General features: G+C 41.5%; 1 protein-coding gene and 1 long non-coding RNA gene across 2 annotated transcripts in view; one reads left to right on the top strand and one right to left on the bottom strand.

Moving 5' to 3' along the window:
• Nucleotides 1-15,833, bottom strand: part of LIN7A (lin-7 homolog A, crumbs cell polarity complex component) — a 129,570-nt gene extending 113,737 nt beyond the window's left edge. Inside the window, exon 1 of the mRNA XM_046646595.1 lies at nt 15,614-15,833. Coding sequence (XP_046502551.1) covers nt 15,614-15,695 — 82 coding nt within the window. The 5' untranslated portion in view covers nt 15,696-15,833. The remainder of the gene's footprint in view (nt 1-15,613) is intronic.
• Nucleotides 15,792-16,992, top strand: LOC124230478 (uncharacterized). The gene is made up of 2 exons (XR_006886190.1): nt 15,792-15,894; nt 16,901-16,992. It is a non-coding gene; the product is annotated as an uncharacterized LOC124230478 (long non-coding RNA).
• Nucleotides 16,993-20,999: the final 4,007 nt, after the last annotated feature.

Below are 20,999 nucleotides of genomic sequence, written 5' to 3'. Positions count from 1 at the left end.
ATCTACAACGTCCCAGGCTATGTTCTAGGCATGTGGGACATAAAGAGTAAAGGGGAAAGGCTATATACAAATAAATATTTGGTATATTGTCAGTTAATAAAATTAGGAACATATTAAGATATACTAAGAATGTTGGACGATGGGAAGGCACTGAAGAGTTTATGCAAGGGATGACATGATCAGATTTATATTTCAGAAAATCAAAACCAGACACAAGCCTTATCTCCAGTACCTGCCTGTTTTAATACTTAACCCACAGTTGCTTCTTTTCAAGTTCAACAGTCATTTCTAATATATGCCTATTGCATCAGATAAAGTGAAAATGGTGCTAAGTGATTTTTCCCTGTATGTGAATACACAAAAATGGTCTTATAAATAGAAATTTTCAAACTTTTCAAAACTTTAATATAATTTGACATTTTATTTTTTTAAAAACTATTCTTTCAGCATTTTTTCTCATATTTTTCAATAATCTTTTTAAAATTTCCATCTCATGTTCTTTACTTATCTCCTCTATTCTTTTAAAATATATTTTTAAAATAATTATAAACATGCTTATTTTACAGTCTCTTTCTGATTTCTTCTATATCAAGTTCTTTTAGTTTTACAGACATACCTTGTTCTCTCCAAATTTCTGTTCCCTCTGCCAGAAACGCAGGGCTCATTCACGCAGCACTGACTCACTCCAGTGTTCTACGTCCTTCTCATACGTTTCATATATTTAACTGTGAGTGCACCTTTGTGAGACAGGCATTGTTTATTCTGTGAGAAACCGATGTAGCTAGATGTTTCTTCAGAATGCTTTCATTTTACTTCCTCTAGTCTGTTCTAGCCTAGGACTCATGTTATGTAAAGTTCTTGAGGGAGAGTTTCCTGAACCAAGTCTGGGGCATGCATTCAGACTCCGAGCTAAGTACTGAAGTGTAGGGGGTGGGTACAGCGTAGATCTAAGGACTCAGCCCCGGCTCCTGCTTTGCCTCCAGCTGTGGGGCTTATTTCTGAGTCTGAGACCTCTTGGCGTATTTTCGTCTCCCCCCTCTCCGCTTCTGCCAAGATGTCAGCTCAATACCATCACCATTCCAGCCATCCCTTCCCCTTTCATTTGTGGCACCTGAAGATCATGCTTTCTCGCTTACAACCTAAGCTAAAGACAGTTTTTAATTGCTCCATTTTATCTGGTACATCTTGATGTTTGTAATAGGAGAGGTTTTGTGTTAGCTTAGTGTGCCATAATACAGATTCACTCAAATTAATCTCTGAATTGGATTTTAATTTGAAATATGAGCAACAACATAAAGACAGTCTGCATAACCAAACAGTTGCTCAGATGTGCAAACAAGAACCAAAAATTAGCCAGGCTGCAAAAACGCCTTCAAAGTCTGTCTTCCCGACTGGGAAGGTGGTTTCTTACTCCACTACGTTAATGTGAATTTTATCTCACATTGGATGAGTTAACTTTGCAAAACAGAGAGTAGTAAAGGGTGTAAAAGCCCCTCCAAGCAGAGAGAAGGGAGCCCAGGCTCACTCGCCAGTGGTGCCATGGGCAGAAGAGGCACCAGGAGCCATACAAGTGGGTAAGAAGACTTCAGCTAAAATTTCTAACAAATTGATGAAAGTCCAAATGTAAGCGAGCATGAAAGTATAGAACCTCTGGGGATGGAAAATATTCCAGGCTTTTTTCCACAAACTTTTGCTGGAAACTCATGAGAAAGAATGGACCAGGGTGAAGAATAGAGGTGAAGACCCATTACAACTGGGAGAAGGTAAAAGAAAAAGCCCTCTACCCCAAGAAGCAGGGAGACAGAGGCAGGAAACAGTCCCATTTCCAGGATCCTATAACAATAGGGTTAGAGGTGCCCTACCACTGGGGAAAGGGCAGAGAAGTCTTCCACACAAGATCCTCCAACGACGAAAGCAGTTCAGGCTGGTAGACCAAAGAGAGGCAGGACCGCTGAAAATGCCCCATCCTTCCTAAGACTGAGGCTGGGCCAGGACAACAGAGAAGCCCCTTTGCCCCTGCAACAGGCCAGTAGGTATCAAGTAACAAGCAACAGCAGTCTACCCCGGGGGAAGGTAGAGAGCAGAGAGAGAACCATCTGGGACACGCTGCACAAGGAAGACTGAGAGGTGAGGGTGGAGCTCCTCAAATGGTTAAATTGAAGATAAATATAAAAGACATTTTCTCTTCCCTATTTTTTTAATGCTCTAAAAGCAGAGGTCAGCAAACATTTTCTGTAAAGAGTCAGAGAGTAAATAGTTTCAGCTTTACAGGCCAAATGGTCCCTGTCGTACCCAACTCCGCCATTGTAGCCCCAAAGCAGCCACAGACAATATGCAAATGAATGAGCATGGCTGTGTTCTAATAAAACTTCATGATGGACACCGAAATTTGAATTTAATATAATTCTCATGTGTTATAAACATTATTCTTTTTAGATTTTCAACCATTTAAAAATGTAAAAAAAACATTCTTACAGGCTGGATTTGGTCTGGTGGCTATAGCTTGTAACCTCTGGTTTAAAGCAAAGTAAGTAGCAACAAATTATGGGTTTTAGCACAGGTACAACAATAGCAGGAAAGACAGAAGGGAGCAATTGTAAGTATACTGCATATAAATAATACTATTTGAAAGAAGACTGTGATAAATTAAAGATGGGTGCAGTCAACCCTAGGGCCACCACTGTAAACCATAAAAGAAAGACTGACAGCAAGACGAGCAAAGGCCTCCATCAGTATCAGGTCAGTAACGTATTATTTGAACATAAAGCAGTTGATTAGTTAGAGCGCCTTTAATTTGGAAAAACTGTAATTTACAAATAATAAATCTCATCTTGAAAATTATTAAGGAGAAACTTTCAGGAAAAAAATAATTAAATTTATTTTCTTTTAAGCTCTGAAAATAATGGAGAGCAATCCAAAGGAGAAACTTTAAAAACTTGTTAGTACAGTACGGTAATACAGGGGTTTATAAACCTAGAGGGAAAAACATGAAAGAAAACAAGAAATTAGGGCCTCCGCATGGCCTAGTGGGTAAAGTTCTGTGCGCTCCTCAGGCAGCCTGGATTTGCAGGTTGGGATCCTGGCAGGGACCTGCTCCACTCCTCAGCCATGCTGTGGAGGCATCCCACATGCAAAGTGGAGGAAGATTGGCATGGATGGCTGGTTTGGGGTAAGTCTTTTTCACCAAAAAAAAAATAATAATAATTAATTTTTTTAAAAAAACAGGAAATTCAGCATACCTTAATGTGTACTGATGCACAACTAATCTCGCCTATGGCTTCTTTCTGCAACTACTTAGGATAGAGGATTTCTGGGGCCAAGATCATGTGATGATTGCTACACTGTCCTAGTCAGCTCAGATTGCCGTAACAAAATATCATAGTCTAGGTGCTTTAAAAACAGACATTTGGCACCAGCCCGGGGCACGGTGGTTAAGCTCCGTGTGCTCCACTCTGGCAGCTGGGATTCAAGGGTTCAGATCCCGGCACAGACCTACATCATCAGCCACGCTGTGGCGGCGACCCACATGTAAAGTGGAGTAGGATGGGCATGGATGTCAGCTCAGGGCTAATCTTTCTCAGAAAACAAAAAACAAAAACAGATATTTATTTCTCACATTTCTGGAGGCTGGGAAGTCCAAGATCAAGATGCCAGGAAGTTTTTTTTTCCTGGTGGGAGCCCTCTCCCTGGCTTGCAGACATCTGCCTTCTGGGCGCATCCTCACATGGTGGAGAGAGAGCGAGCTCTGGTCTCTTCCTCTTATAAGGACACTAATTCCATCATGGGGGCCTCACCCTCAGGAATTCCTATAAACCTAATTACTCCCCAAAGGCCCCACCTCCTAATACCGTCACATTAGGAGTTAGAGCTTCAACATAGGACTTTTGGGGGGGGGGACACAAACATTCAGTCCAAACATGCACTCAATCTTAACACTTTGCTATTTGCATTTATCATTTGGATGCCAAACTGGCAATACTTAGAAAATGTGTGAACTCAGAAGAAATGAGTGTCTGCATGATCACAGAATACCCCATTATTCAGAAGCAGTATCTGTCAACTTCAAGTAACTAAAATAGGTCTCAGAGGCTGGAGTGATGCAGAATTTCCCTTTGATCCATCAAAATAATTATTTCAGGATTCCTTCAGTAAAGTGCATCAATTTTTACTAGCTTATTTTATCTTCCACTATTCCTTTATAAAAACCCCATTTTCTAGAGAGTACATGCTGTACTGAAAAAGAAAAGGAAATGAACTCTACATTTTTAAATTAAACATTAATAATCTGGGGCCTAAAGGAGTGTGCTTCACTTATCTGTAAGTTTTGTTTAGATGGAACGTTTAAGCTAGACAAACAGGGCATTACTTGGACCACTGAAATTCATAGCAAAACCTGAAGACATGCATTTTAATGATCGTGGGTAAGCAGAGAGTGTTTCTGCCCTTCGGGACATTTAGAGCTAATCTTGATGGAAAAAAAGAAGGCAGAATTTTCTCTCTGCCTGAAATTCAGGTTCTGCTACACCCCCAAATCCCTCTCACTTATCCCACTTGGAGGCAAAGACTCTGGGAAAGAGGATTTGGGGCTCTATTATCACTTTTTCACACCCTTACAAGCACTTGTCAAAATTCCAGGTCTATGAAACTTTGGCTGTGCATTGCAGACCACTGGAAGGTAATCTGAATGTCACAGTCATTATCTCTTGGGTCACTGGCACAGCATGGGAAGAACGAACAGAATATTGATAGTACTTTCTCATAATTCTGTTCATGGGCATTTTGATCTTTAGTACTAAGAAATTAATAACCACCACTAATAATAAGCACAAGCGTTTATTAAACACCTGCTATTTTCCAATAATTGTGCTAGACTTTTAAAATACATCTCTTAAATTAATCTTTGTCAACGTTGGTATACGTTCCTTTTATAAGCATTGGACAGGTTCTTTCCCTTTTGTCCTAGGCGACACGCTCCCCTGCTGTGCCTCCTACCTGCCTCCCTGTTCTCTGAAGCCTTTGCCAGCACCTCTGCGTCTGCTGTCCAGTACAAGTTCAAGTTCCTCAAGGCTCGTTACAGACTGATGCACTTGCTCTCCACAGTGTAGCCGGTGATTAAGCCCAATGCCTCAAGAATCAACCAGCCTGAGCTCCAATCGCTTTATTTAGCCTCTTTATGCCTCAACTCCCACATCTCCAAAATACTAATAGCATCTGCCTCAAAGGTTTGTTGTGAGAACTAATTGAAATGAAACATGAAAAGTGCTAAGTCCAATGCCTTGCATGTAGAAAATAAATACTCAATATGTGTGAGTTGTTGTTAAAATACTAACTATGTGATCACAAATTATCTACCTAACATCTATCCTCCCTAGACTGCAAGCTCTACCCCTAGCCCTTGACTTGGTACCTGGCTCGCGGTAGACTCTCATTCACCTTTCCTTGAATGGCCAAGTGAAGGAGGAGTCAAAGGGACGTATCACCATGTGAAGTGGGTGTCCTTATTCCTGTACTAAGAATGAGAGAAATAAAATGTGGAAAGAGTAAGCAATATTCGAAGCCTCCACAGATAGTAAGCGGTAGAATTGTAATTCAAGTCCGTATCTGTCTAAATCTGAAGCCCGTGCACTTTTCATTTCTTGCACTGGGAAAAACGCACGTCCCGGGGAGAAGAGGTAGGAAATAATCGATGGGTATTGAGCACGACTGTGAACCTGGCAGTGTTCTAAGCACTTGCTTTGGTTTTCTCAGTTAATTTTTACAGCACCCTTAAGAGGTAAAGACTAGTATTATTTTAATTTTACAGACGAAGGCTAAAGTGCAGAGAAGATAGTTACAGGCCAAGCTTCCACAGCTGGGAAGAAACAGGAATAGGTAGGATTTGAACCCAGTCGTCTGGATCCAGAGCTCACACCCCTGACTGGCACATGTATGCCTCTCTCAGCATCATGTGATGCTTCACAACTAAACAGCACTAAAAGACAGTCAAAAAGTCACTCTTGGTTATATTTTCCCCAGTCAACTATGTAGTACCCTTTTGAGTCTGCATATAAACAGAATAAAATAAAAACACTGAACATCTACATAAACTCCAATCCTAGTCCTAAACAATTACTGAATCTTAAAGACCATCTTTAACAACTTTTCCAATTTATCATTCAACTTTTGTCTACATTTCCAGTAATCCAGTAATATGATGGTCCCTAATCCTAGAATTCCATTCTGATTTTGAACTGGATAAATGTAGGGAATTTTTTCTTGAACAAAAATCTGTCGTCTGTGTCCTCTGCTAACTTACCTAGTTTAACTCCCTGAAACTATGCGATATTTGAAGACAAACCATGAATCTATTCAGCAGACACTGGAGCACTTGTCTTTCAGGCACTGCGACAGGCAAGGCAACGGGTACACAAAAGTGAATGCAAATAACTCATGTTGTTGGGGTGGCAGCAGTGTAAATGAATAACTTCAACCTTGAGTGGTAAGTGTTCTGCTAGAATTATTAAAAAAGGGTTATTGAAGCATCAAGAAAAGTGATTTGAGGAAAGAGTGAGTTGCAAATTAGGTGTGTATACAGGAAACTATTCTTTTGACCTCCAGGCATCTCCAAATGCTTCCTGCTTCTAGATAATACTGAAATAAACAGGGTCCCTGCTTCTTAGTATAGTCCGAAGGCAACAAACATGGTCTCTCCCTGCCCTCTGGCAGTAGGGCAGGAGTATATGACTTCTAGGATCAGGGAAGAAATAATTTTCATTGTTGAGTGGTTACTATCTATCAGGACTGTTCTAAGTACTTTACATATAATAGCTCATTTAAAGCCAACATTCTATGAGGTCAGTGCTATTTTGATCACTTGCCATTTCACAGATAAGACTGAGATTCAAAACAGTCTAGAAACACTAGAAGTTGCAGACCTAGCAAGCAGAAAAGCAGGGATTCAAACCAGAGTCGGCTGGCTTTGGAGGGCATGTTTTAAGTGCCATGCTAAACTGCCCTGGCCCCAGCCCACAACTGAATCACAATGGCTTGATCAAGGTACAGGGCCTGCCTGAGAGATTCAAGATGGTGGGGTGGAGTCCAGTGGAGCGAGTTCACTGGACAGTACAACCAAGGGCAGTGAATGACCAGGGCTGGCTCCCTGTTCCTGGTGGATGAATGAATGAAGACTATATTTATTTCCATTAAATTTGATCTCTTTTACTGCAACTTGCCATTCAAGCTAGGCATAATTTTAGAATATTGATATGCCTGGCCAAAACATTTGCTATTCCTCCCAGTTCTATGTGACCTGTAAAAACTTTCTATGACCCTCATCCAAAATACTAGTAACAAAGTTGAATAGGACAGAGAACCAAACTGCCCCGGAGCAGTGTTTCAACACCAGAAATCCTGGAGCGCCATCGTCTGCTTCCCACACCTCCACATTTCCCATAAGGCTTCCATGAGCGCTGTGACATCCTGAGCACAGAGCGGCTATGGCACCCACCTGAAACTTGACAAGATCTACTTTTAGTGACCCCATGTAGGCAATGTGGGATCACCACTTCCTTCTCTAAGTGCGCATATCTCATTCTTCTTTTAATATGCCTTAGATTTTTCCGCTGGGAGGCAAGAACAAGTAGATTGAACTATAGTTTTCTAAAAGACCTTGCTCACCTTTTTGGAAGCCAGGCTATTTGTCCATCAGCAATTACTACTCTTCTCCAATTTTCCTCAAAAGTCACCTTCAGCAGTCTCTAAGCTATTTTCCCCAATCATCTCGTTACTGTTAAATAGACTCAGCTGGGACTTGATGTTTTGGGCTCCCCCCACAACCCCACATTTAACTTGGGGTTTAAATCTTATTGCCTTCTTTGATTCTCATTATTCTATCCATTTTTTGGTTACAGATAATATTTTGATATTAAAAAAACAGATTTCGTACTGAAATATCATAACTAACACCACACTGGACAGGTAAACAAAAGCGGCAGAACCAACTGGACTTGAAATAGCTACAGTATTTCTAGGGGAAATTACCACCAGTTTAAATTAGAAACCCTAGTTTTCTGTCCAAGACAGATAACTACCTGAGTATAACTTCAGTGTAAGTTTCAATTCAACAAAATCTTCTTCAAGTAGTCTTTGGGCATATTTACTTTTATTAGGCAAGTTTTCCAATTCAGCCAGCACGTTAATTAGTAAAACTCAATCATAAAAATCTTCTCTATCTCCTAGACCGGAAGTAAAGCACTGATGTAATCAACATGACTTTTTAAGGTTATGTTCACATTTGCCAACACAGAGTGATTTCAACTTAAATCCATTTTAACTTGCTTATCAGGGCATAGCTCTACCATTCATCAGTTTGTGGTTAAAAAAAAACAGATGAGGCAATGTGGCTATGTGTGGGGGTGTGTGTGTGTGTGTGTGTATGCAGGAAATTCTGCTAGGGCCTCTTCTCCCTACTGATTTTTCACCTTTTCAGTTGTATTCTGGCATTATATTGCCTGGTTCAGTTAACAAGTGAGGAGAACAGGTGGATGCCAGCCATGGCAGCAGCGCTGTGAATATCAGCACCAGCACCTCACATCCTTTCTTGGCCCTGGAGAGTGTTCCACTTTTAGGAGTCTGCTACATAGACACACAGAAGCAAAGTGATAAAGTAAGGTAGCCACCACTTTTACATGAGTATGGGTTGGAAGGCTTTTTTATTTTATTTTTTTAGCATTAAGAATGACTCCAAGATAGCTAGTCCAGCTAAGTCAATTTCATTCATTCACTCATTCGTTTATTCATTCCACTGATCAATCAACAAATATTGAGTGTACCATGTGTCATAAAATCTGTTGGGCTCTGCATAAACATTAACAGTCTCTGACCTGATGAAGACTATATCCTAATAGACAGATGTCAAGACTAAGAAAAGTACTCTCTCCGGGAGGTATTGGCTTTGTGCCTATAATAGCATCCCTAATACCCAGGATTCATCTTTCAATTGCTACTACTCTCTAAATGTTTCCTTTTCCCCACTAAACAGCTAAGCCCTAATTGTGATTCCTGAAAAAGCACTCCGAAAGCAAAGGCACTCATTTCATAAACGACCAGGGTACACCAAACACACCTCAGGGCTTGCACAGCTGACACACCAAACTAGAAGACGTTCACCAAATACATTTTGCTTTTTCTGGAAGCTCTATCATTAATTTCTCAATTCCTTTTCAATTTCAAAACTGTGTTTAAGATTCTTATTAAATGCAAAATATCATTTTTTTAATCAAAACTCTTCAGAAATTTGAGTCCTTCTCTTTGTAACATTTTATTATCAAAGGAAAAAAAGGTGGATGTGGCACAGTTCTGACTCCCAGAAAATGTTGTCTAACTATATAGTGCAAAAAGAAACACTCAAATACTGATTCACAAAAAAAATTCCATAAAATTTTCTTTTGATGTTTAGTGAAGCCTACAGAAAATAGGAGACAGCAAGCCAGCACTTAATGTTTATAGACTAAAACTTATCTGGCTACTTTAGGACAAGAGACTAAGATATAGCCAGCCCCTCTCTCTTTCCTGCCCCATCACAACCACCAGGGCATACATCTTTGAAACAATATAAGAACTAGATTAATTTTTATTTTCCTTCTTCCTTAATCTCTCCTCATGTTAAAAATAAATAATAAGGAGAGAGATAAGGTGCAAGCCCTTTGGTCTGTGAGCAAAAGCAATTCTCAGGAAAATACCGATTTTATAAAAACTGGTGAATACAGCTGATTAGAAAAGCTATAGGATGCCCAAGGCTTGAATTGCGAGATGAGCTCTTCATGCCTTGAAAAGTGAAAAGAGAAGAGAGAAAATGTTAATGTATCATAAATTCTATGAAAAGTGTGGTACCCGTGGGATTTTCATTTGCATTCAGTTTTTGCTCTCGTGTTTTTTTTCCCCACAAGGTTGAAATCCGCAAAAATAAAGGCTCTTGGTTTTATATTCGAATTTTTTTTTAAAGATTTTATTTTTTTCCTTTTTCTCCCCAAAGCCCCCCAGTACATAGTTGTATATTCTTCGTTGTGGGTCCTTCTAGTTGTGGCATGTGAGACGCCGCCTCAGTGTGGTTTGATGAGCAGTGCCACGTCCGCGCCCAGGATTCGAACCAACGAAACACTGGGCCACCTGCAGCAGAGCGCGCAAACTTAATCACTCGGCCACGGGGCCAGCCCCTTATATTTGAATTTTTAAAGGACAAAAAATTTGTTTTTGAAAGGGAAAAAATATCAAGATTTGTTTAATAAATATTTTAAATTATGGCTTATTTTAGAAGCGAAGAAATCAAGATTTCCATTTACATTTTTGCAGCTTGCCCATGTTGAATTTAACTCACAAAAAAAGTTAGATCACTGTGATACCAACATTTTATTTTACATAGGCACCTAAACGAAGCTTGTAAGCTATTGATCATGTCAGAAGCGAATATTTAAATATTTAAAATATTAAACATCTCAAATATTTAAAATCACAGTTTTAATTACTCCTAGAAATTATTTTAATTATCCATTTTTATTCAAGAGTTGATTTTGTATTATTTCTTTATTAGCCATGAGTTTTCAAAAAGCCAGTCTGCTTAAAATTAGGGGGAAAAGTAAGCAGAAGTGAAATTTTGAAGAGTTCTGTTGTATAATCTTTTCTGACCTTGAGATAGAAAGTGAAGGAGTGTTGGCGCTACTTTACCTGGGAAAGTGCCTCAGTCCAGGAAGTCCTTACTACAGGAAAGTGTTCCTGGTTCTTTGTGATGAAGGTGTTAAGTGTCATGGACTGCACCCTGCTTTGTTCTCTTGTGTTTAGCTGAAGGTCACTCCTGGCTTTAGAGATTAAAATCTGGGCAAACTAAGCTCTAGTGTAGTGAAGAATTGCTGTGAATATTTTAAATTCTGGAAGAGAAGATTCTACACTAATCTCTTTATCTGCATCTTCTCTTTGCCACAGGGTAAATTACAGGTACTACTTTTTACATCAGTGTCTAATATAAAATATTAGACTGAAAATGAATATATGTCATATTATGACCACTTGAGTTCAACATGTAGATTTATGCACAGTGACATGTAAATTGCAGTGTTCAGTATATCTTTGAAGATCTAATTATATGATGTTTTAGCCTAGCAATAAGAAGCAAAAAGCTGATCTACAGATTTTCTTGGTATACTTATAACCAAATTTCTACCCCAAAATGCATACTTGGAATGTTACTATTTCTTGGTAATTTTTCTTTTTAATCATTTGCTTGGTTAAAGATGTATTGACAGAATAGTAGTCAAGTTGAACATGTGGAACTGCTTTTCTTTGCATTCTTCCCTTTATCCAGAATGCTTTTCCTAAGGATCTTATTAATACATCAGAACTCAGTTTAAATTTTGCTTTCTCATTGAGCCTTCTTTGACCCCACTATCTAAATTGGTCCTTCTCCATTATTCCCTATCCTCATGTCCTGTTTATTGTCTTCAGAGCACTTCACACCTTCAACTAATCTAAAATCCTAATTATAATTTACATCATCTGCCCCTGGCTACCAACTTCACACACTCCATTTTCCACCAGTCTCCACTGTGCTCACATTTTCATGCTGACTTCCTTGATGGTCCCAGGATGCACATGTGAGGTCCCTCTCCTGAGCACATTCCCCCAGGTATCTACAAAGTTTGCTTCCTTAGTTTCTCCAGGTCTCTTCTCTAACATCATCAGTTCAGGAGGGAAGACCTTCCTTGATCATCATATCGAAAACAGCAGCCCCCAGCACCCTCCTTGAGCCAGTGTTACTTTTTCTTACCAGCACTGATAGTTGTATGCAGATATGTTCAGTGTGTGACTCTCTCATTAGCATGTAAACTCCACTAGACTTTATCTATTTTGTTCATTAGCAGTACGACATTGCTGAAAACAGTGCTTTCCATAAGGCTGGCACTCAATCCTTATTTGTTGAGCCAATTAATTAATCCCTTATTATCTTTTTCCCCTCTAGACTCTCAAGGATCATAAAAGTAGAAACTTTGCTTCTGGTATTCCTACAGTATCTTGTATACATGAACGTGTATATTCACATATAGTGTGTATTTGATAAATGAACATTTATTGAATGAATGAATTGTTTGCATGTGTGTGTGTTTAATCTCTCTCTCCCAGAAGGTTCTAATTACCATGAAGACCAGAATTATGCTTGTTTAGTTCACCACTGTATACCAATCCCACAGTAGTCTGGCTTACAGTAGGCACTCGAGGACTGGGACCAGGGCAAACATGAACCTACTCTGAACATAGCCACCCAGAGACCACAATAGGGTTAATCTGAGATCTTAACGGCAGGTAGGAAAGAATTTAGGATGAACACAGAGCAGAGAAAACCTTAAGTCACTAAGTTCATCCTTTTAGGGCTCAGCCTGGTCCTGGAAAAAGCTTGCTTCCCAGACAAGATCCGAGAAGCTAGTGCAGGCTTCGGAGCTTCTTACTTTCAGATAATATCTTTTGAACTCTGGGAAGAGTAACTCTTCATTTCAATCCATAGCTTTGACTTGTTTGCGTAAAACCTTTATCCTGAAGATTCAAGACGAATCAGTTTATGGTGCCAAAGGGCATCAAACAAGAAAAATCAGATTTTGGAATAAAATCTCCTACCAACTAGTAGGGTAACCTTGAAATATCTCTTATCATCGCTTCTTTCACATTTTTCATTTGAAAAGTGAAGATGTTAGAAAAGAACCAGCAGCTCTCAAATCGTGGATTATGTACTCAGGTTCACTGAGATGCCCTCGGGAGCCTTTGTAGAGCATCTTCTTTCCTTCCTCCCCTTGGCCCACCGGCCACAATCCCCCTTGGTTAATGATCACAGCCTTGGTGAGCTATGGTTACTGATGGGAATCCACCAAGTATACAGGGGAAAAGAAAGGTTAAGACCCACTGGCCTATGTTCTCCCTGCCCTCCTTCCCAGGATCAAAATGTGGTGAATCCATGAACTGCACCTCTGTCCACTACTCTATCCCTGTATTTTAACAGTGCTTACGTTACTGTAGTCCTCAGTTAACTGAAACTAACTTTTATTAATTTTTCATCTTCTACTGTGAGTCAGGGACCACGGGAGGCAGTGAGAAGACAAAGGTGAATTTAGAAATGCTCTGTTCCCTCAAGGAGCTCCATTCAATGAGGAGACAGATGCAACAGAGTGTGAGAAATGCTTGGATGGGGCCAAAGCCCTGGGTAACGTCAGAGCACATCAAAGGGCACCAAAACAACCTGGGAGAGGGAGGGTTCTGGAAAATCTTCCAGTAGGCATCCAGAAACTGAGTCCTAATTTTAATGAATTGAATTATAGACATTTAAAGCTTCACAGCATCAGAATCATCTAATCCGAATTCCTTATGTGGCACAAAGGAAAACTGATGCCCAAAGAGGCTATCAACCCCTCCAAAGCGAGTATCAGAGTTACAACTAAGACCCAGAGAAGTATCATCAGGCTGCCTCTTTTAAAATACTTTTTTTGTAGGAAATTTTCCAGAACCCCTTCCTTCATTGGCTTAATGATGCAATTAATCAGTTAATTAATCACATTTTAATAGGACAGAGAAAATATATTTATATATATTGACTTCATGCACAGCAATGATGCCAATAACCCATCATCCGCAAACTACCGACTCTGCAGCGAGCTGCCGGTGAATTGATTCGGACACGTCCACAGGCTCCCCTAGGCAGCGTCCTGTAAGCCACTTACTGCATGGACCCAGTCGCACAGGGAAGGACAGGTGCAGACCGGCTGTGAACAGGAACAAACTTTAAGAAGAGATCTAGGTCTGATTGCACTTCCCCTCCACAACTGAGCCAGGCATCTAAGGGCTAAGGTAAAACGCCCAAAGTGACATATTTTTCGTAATGGTACATAAAATTGCTCAGGTATGCAGTTTTCTTCGAGTTCGTTTTTTTTCCCTCCTCAAGTAGTCGTTTTACTTGAGATGTTTAAAGACTGATTCAGTAATGGGACAATATAAGAGCGCATTACATTAAAGCAGAAATACGTGGGAAATCCATAATTTCTAATAGCTTGCCATCTGTTTGGCTCTTACTGGCAATGGATTTATCCTGCTTAGTGCAGATGATGATATTGGGGTGAAATCACGGATTATACAAGGGACTTACTGAGCTCTCTAACTACTGTTATTAATTTACTAGCTTGCAAATCAACATTTCCCAGCACAAAATCAATTATTTTTTATTTTTCAACTCTTGCCCCAAGTAAGGTTGCTACGGGCACCACACAACATCTGTCCTGGCGCCAACAGATTGCATTCAAGTCACCCACAATCTCTCCAAATTACAAACCTCACCGAGTTCACTGGCTTTTCCACTGTTCTCGCAGCAGGATGCTATTTTGCCTCGCCCCACAGTTCAGTTTGATTAGGTAGAAAGAATATTTTTAGAGACACATCGGACTAAATCATTTTCGTCTGACCACACCATTGCCGAATGGCCGCCCAGGGTCCTAAATCCGGCCCTTGCGCACCGGGACGCGCAGGTGTCCTCCGCGGCAGAGTCGCGGGACTCCAGCGCCTTCGTAACTGGACGTCGGAAGCCAGGGAGGAAACCCGGACACACAGGGACAGGTACGACGTCGCACCAGTGCCCCAGAGAGGCCCCGATCACACTGGAGGATTCCATCCTTAGGCTTGGGGACGTCCTGGGGAGGAAGCAAAGGCTGCTTCCCCATTCAAGGCGCAGAGCAGCACGCCCAGGGTCGCGGGTCAGAAGTTGAATTTGAACCCAGCCTGCGCTGCGCCCCAGCGCCTTCCGCAGCCCGGGCGGGCGGTGGCAGCGGGCTGGCAGAGAACGAGGCTGGCTCGGGCAGGGAAAGCCGAGTTGCTGCTGCCAGAGGGCTGCCGGCGGCGGGGGTAGGGGCGACCCCCGCGCTTCTGGGCGCCAGGCCGGGGAGAGCCGGCTCGGCTGCCGCGACGCTGCGCCCGGGCCCGGGCACGGCTGTCGGCGCTCCGCGTGCCCTTTCGGCCGAGGGCAGCTCTCCGCCGCGGCCGCCCAGCAGCCTTGCGCCCCGACACAGGCCACCGCGGGTGCGCCTTCCCGCCGCGGGAGGCTGCCCCGGCACCCGCTGCCGGACCGCCCACCGCCCCCCGGCGCCGGGACAAACTTCCTTCCTCCTGGGCCCCGCGGCCGCGCTGGCTGGCAGGCGGCTCCCTCGCCAGCTTCCCGGTCTGCGGCTGCAGGCGCCCTCGCCCGGCACGGCGAGCTTCCTCCTGCCCCGCTCCAACCCCAGCCCCGGGCGCCTAGCGGTCCCCGCGCATCCGCTCCAACAAAGCCGGCGGCCCGGAGGCAACCCGGCGAGGGGCTGCGAGCGGCAGTGGGGGCGCCAGAGCCCGGCGATGGCACCCGTGGGCCGGGCGAGTGCAGCGGGAAGGGGCAGTGGGGACGTGGCGGGCAGAGAAAGGGGAAGAAAGTATCCTGCTCTCGGCGCGAAAGCCTTCTTCGCTTGCCCTCGCTGCCCTGGTCCCCCTGCCCGAGCGCGTCCGGCTGTCCCGGTGGGAGTCGGCAGGGGCAGAGAGGGAGGCAGGGGGTCGCAGTGGCCTGGCGGGCGAGCCGTTCCCTTACCTCTGTCCAGAGTGAGCGGCTGGACCACTGTCAATGTCGCCATGTCTGCCGTGGGAGCCGAAGTGACGCTCGGCTTCAGCATCAGCAACCGCTTGTAGTGAGAAAAAGAGGAGGAGATTGGGGGCGGGGTGGAGAGGGAAGATGGAAAGGAGGGGGAGGAGGGGGAAGGAGGGAAGGTGGTGGTGGCGGAGGAGAAGAAAGCTTGGGTGGGTTGGCAGCCAGATGGAGACGCAACTGTTCCGCGGCGGGCGGACCTTCAGACGCGGCGTGAAGCTGAGCAGGTATCTGAGAGCGGCTGCATCGCCAGCTCTAGGCACGAAGGCTGTACCCTGGAACTTTGCTGTTCCACCCCAAGCAGCACTGGGAGGGTGTAGCTGACGTGTGGCTTGCTTTCAACTTTCCTCTCAAACAAAATGGTCAGAGTAGATGTGTGTCTGAGGAAAGGGAGAAGGTCGAAAGGGGACATAGGGGAGTAAGATAGAGACAAATTTTTTCAGATTGAGGGATATTGTCAACCCAGTAATCCCATCCCTTTTGGAGAGAAAAGCTTCTAGTGTCAGAAATGTTGGGATTTGGTATAGTTGCTGTTAATGTCTGTTAAAGATTTTTAGAATGTTGACTTATAACAGTTTACCAGATAACTGACAAGGCCAGGGTTCCATCACTAGTTGTCCATTAAGGCGCTGAGTATATTGCCTAGAAAATCACTTATATTAAAAGCAAACTTCTGAAAAATGGTGTTAAGTAAAAAACAGGAAGAGAAGTTTCTATCACTAAGTTTGAAAAACATGTACCTAGCATATTTTCAGGTTGATCTATAACCAGAGGTAACTCAGAGTTGCCACTTAATGATTAATTCATGACAGGAATTGAGCTAGGAGTGTCCCGTGCCTTGTGCCATGGCCTGACTTGGGGGTTCAATGCAGTCCCTGCCTTCCTGTAGCCTATAATCTAGGGGGAGAGGATGTGATTAAAAGGGTGACTTCAGAGTCAGTTGATGAGGATTCAAGTGCTAGAAATTTCAAATACTGGCTGTGACCTCGTCACCCCAACAGGCTGCTTTCACTGTCTTATTTCCTGATTAAGAGATTACAAAGCCTAGAGAAATCTTGTGTAAGTACAATGGTGATGACTGTAGGTTCAGGATCAGAAAAGACAAAGCTACCTCCATCCCCTTCCTTGTGACAGAGCAGAATTGTTTAGGCTAGCAATAAATTCTTAAAGTCACGCACTGTTTTGCAGCAAAATATTTACATATAATCTATGTCATCTTTTTTTTTTTGAAAGTTTGTACCTTTTGACTACCTTCACATGTCATTTCCTCTGATTATAATATGGATGGTTTCTGAAGATCTTTTGCATTCCATGGTCTACATTTGGAAAAAAAAAAAAAAAGAAAAGAGCAAGGTTTCATCAATGATTGAGGAAGCCAAAGATGACTAGCCATACACCTAACATATGAGAAAGATATACCTAAAATACTAGGTAAATGTGCCTATATTTTCATTTAGTGTTTTGGAAAAAAACTCTGATCTTGAAACGCAAGTCTTACTTATCTGCTCTTCAGAAATCATATATTTTCTCACTGATCCCTGATTTCCTCATTTGTCAAATGAGGAACTTAATAACCTTCAATCTCACTGAGATTCTGTAAAATGGGGGAACTCATTCTACCCTGCGACCTCCCAGCAATCTCACTGAGGGCCTGTTGAGATAATGTGCATGAATGTCCGTTGAAAAGGGTAACATATTTACAAATTTATGCAAACAACGAATGTTAAGTCCCACCTGAACCGCAGGGCAAGCACTGTGCTAGGAGTTGGCCATGCAAAGATTAACAGGATGGGGCCCTCTCCCCCAACAGCGCTCAGTCGACGTTGGGAGACAATGAGAAGCTATGAGAATTCCGTGCAGTAAGTGTTCTAAGAAAGCTCCGGAGAAAGGATGTGCTGTGGGCAAGAGGAAGAAGCAATGATTCTGATTGATTGACATTATTCACATCCCCTAAATCAAACAACAGAAAGAAGTTGAATTGTGCACAGTATCAGCAGAGTATGTTCCAAGGTTTTGCACAAAATGTCAAACCTCATTCAATAATTGAGGATGAAAAGGACGTACAAATCCCCTGGCCACTAATGGAGTTCTTTTAACAACATACTTTATTATGAATATGCGTTTGAGCGGCTTAATTCATAACTCTAAAAACCATAGCTGTACCTATTTCAATACAAATCCCAGATTGTGAGGTCTATGAAAGTAGGCTCTTTGTCTTTTTGTTTTCTGATGTATCCCCAGCACCAGACATTTAATAGCATGTTTCTAGACTTATGCTTTGAGCTCCCTAATTGAAAATTTGCTCTATCATTCTCTCTGTGTTGACTCTGCAGAGTTTTTGTAAGGATTGAAAGAGAAAGTAAGAGGAAGCACGAATCACCATATATTCATCAGTTATTATTTCTAATAGTGACAAGTTCAATGCCTTTAGTTTATGTCTACACAGGTGTAGAAAATGAATAATAGACAATTCATTATCTGTTAGAATTTGTTTGTTTGTTTTTTTTTTTTTTTTTAAAGATTTTTTTTATTTTTTCCTTTTTCTCCCCAAAGCGCCCCGGTACATAGTTGTATATTCTTCGTTGTGGGTCCTTCTAGTTGTGGCATGTGGGATGCTGCCTCAGCGTGGTCTGATGAGCAGTGCCATGTCTGCGCCCAGGATTCGAACCAACGAAACACTGGGCCGCCTGCAGCGGAGCGCGCGAACTTAACCACTCGGCCACGGGGCCAGCCCCTAGAATTTGTTTTTTATGAATAACTAACTACTGTCCAGGAACGTCTGTGAATTTCTCTTTGAAATATGCATAGACGTAAGGAAATTTCCTTAATCTCTTCTTTTGCTTCGGTAGATGTGACCATACTTAGGTCTCTTGAATAATTGCCTGGACAACGATAGTGTTTTATCAAGGTCAATATACTTGATCTATTCATATGAGTGTTGCTTTGTTGATTGTGTATTAATCAGGGAATTGTTAAAACACCTGTGATTATACTTTTATGTTAGCTCTTTGGTTACACAAGCACTACAATTTTTTATTGTGTCATATAGTAATTTAGTTCAGTGGTACCTGTATTCTCAATGGGATTCCTTAATTCAGTAAATACTTACTGAGCACTTTGTATGTGCCAGGCTTGGTGCTAGGTTGCTTTCTCTTTCCTTCTCTTTTCAGGCCAGAAAAGTAGGTACTGCTATCCCATTTTATAGATAAGTAAACTGAGACTCAGAGAGGTTAGGCAACTTGCTTAAGAATAGTCACACCTGCATTCAAGAGCCCATGTGCTTCCCACTAAGAAACACACTTCATTTTGTATCATTGAAGATGTAGTGATTTCAGCCCTCTATTTCAGAATTATAGATATATTTATATACGTGCTAGCTGGGTTTTTTTGTTATGCTTGAGATATACACTCAAAGAGAGGAATGCAAGGAGGAAATTTAGGTCAAAGGAGAAAGGAACTATGATATTGGTTCCATTCTATGTAAATATAGGTTGATATTAAAATGGCACCCACTTTGAAATACAAAATCTGCTCTTGTTAAAAAAATGCATTCAAAGCTACGGTAAGGTCTGTTTCACTTAAGTGAATCTTTTTGAATTATATGAAAAAATTAAGAGAAGGTTTGCGTAAAGCATTAGCATACTAAGAAAATGTGTTTAGTTAGATTATAAATGGAGTAGAATAAGCACAGTTTCATATGAGGAAAATAGCATCTTCAAACTGGAATTCTTTCAGCCTTGGGTGTTGGAAATTATTTTTGACTGATTCAAGCTATCACATTATCTTCCTTAATTCTCGCAGCTTTGTCAACATAGCACTGGATTAAGATGAAGTGACAACCTATACTTGGGAATATAACTGTTTGTGGGTTTTTAAAAAAAAATCATCATAAATAGAGAATGTTACTATATTTTTCCTTAGATTTGTTTTGATAACTACTTATTTGTCTGTTCATTCAAGAAATAATGTACTTAATATATTCCAGGCACTGTTCTAGGCATTGAGATATTGCAAGGAACAAGAAAAGGCCCTGTTCTCACTTATCTTATATTCTGCAAGGGAGAGAGACAGTAGAGAAAGTAATAAACAGACAAGAAAGAGATCAGTTCGTGACTAAGTACTGTGCAAACAATGAATAATATGACAATTGAATTGTGTCTAGAATACTGTCGGACTTACGAAAGACAGGGAGAAAAACTTACAAAGATAGGGAGAAGGGCATTCGGAGGAGCAGGAGAGCAAAGCCAGGGATGGGAGAGCAGATATGGCGTGTGTTTGGGTCAAATAAGCAATTTGAATTTGGAGTTTAAGAAAAACAAGCTCAAAGAGGGCCATTGAGAGTCAGGTTGTGAGAGACAACACAACTAACAGAAATGTCACGAGCTTTTTCATGAATTACTTAGTGCCCATGATACAATAAAATGTACAAATACAATATTGGCTAAGAAAAAATTGGCAGCATCTACGTTAAAAATTACCAACAAGGGAGTGAAATGAAGAATTACTAATTCAGAGTTGGATGTTTGAAAATTAAAGGTGAAATGAGGGGCCGGCCCGGTGGTACAGCGGTTAAGTGTGCACGTTCTGCTTCAGTGATCCGGGGTTCGCTGGTTTGGATCCCGGGTGTGGACATGGCACTGCTTGGCAAGCCATGCTGTGGCAGGAGTTCCACATATAAAGTGGAGAAAGATGGGCACGGATGTTAGCTCAGGGCCAGTCTTCCTCAGCAAAAAGAGAAGGACTGGTGGCAGATGTTAGCTTAGGGCTTATCTTTCTCAAAAAAAAAAAAAAAAGAAAAAGAAAGAAATGAAAATATAAAAATTCAATTCTAACTTTGAGAGAGGGAAATCTGAAATCTGAATAATTATTCCTAAGTTGTAGGGTTTTATTTGCTTTATTTTATATTACCACTTCTCATGCAGATCTTAAATATAATAATTAACTCTTACTCTGATTCTGGCATTGGCAATAGCACGTATAAAAAGTGCCAAGGCTTTCTTTCAAAACCAGGGGTTTTATTTATGTCTATTTAACTTGTAGAATATAACATGATGTTTTTGTTTCATTTTGAAATGAACATTTTTCTATTTTCACAGTTGGAAGTTATGATTGATCTTTTTATAATGAAATTTAAATTCAAGGCTTACAGTTTTCTTTCTTTTTCTTTATGTGTCCCAACCTTACATTTACACCACTGGGAAAGCCTAAGAGATACAAGAGAAGGAAGATAAGATGATTTTTAAAAGTGATATTGGACTCATCTCTTTCTCACATGTGCTCAGGAGGTATTTCCAAACTTTTAGAGCCTACAACCTTCAATGGTTTTAAAAAA

This window comes from Equus quagga, chromosome 19, assembly GCF_021613505.1.
Source record: "Equus quagga isolate Etosha38 chromosome 19, UCLA_HA_Equagga_1.0, whole genome shotgun sequence".
In the NCBI taxonomy this organism is placed as follows: Eukaryota; Metazoa; Chordata; class Mammalia; order Perissodactyla; family Equidae; genus Equus; species Equus quagga.
Note: the sequence above shows the minus strand (reverse complement) of the source record. Positions and strands in the feature narration are given on the sequence as shown.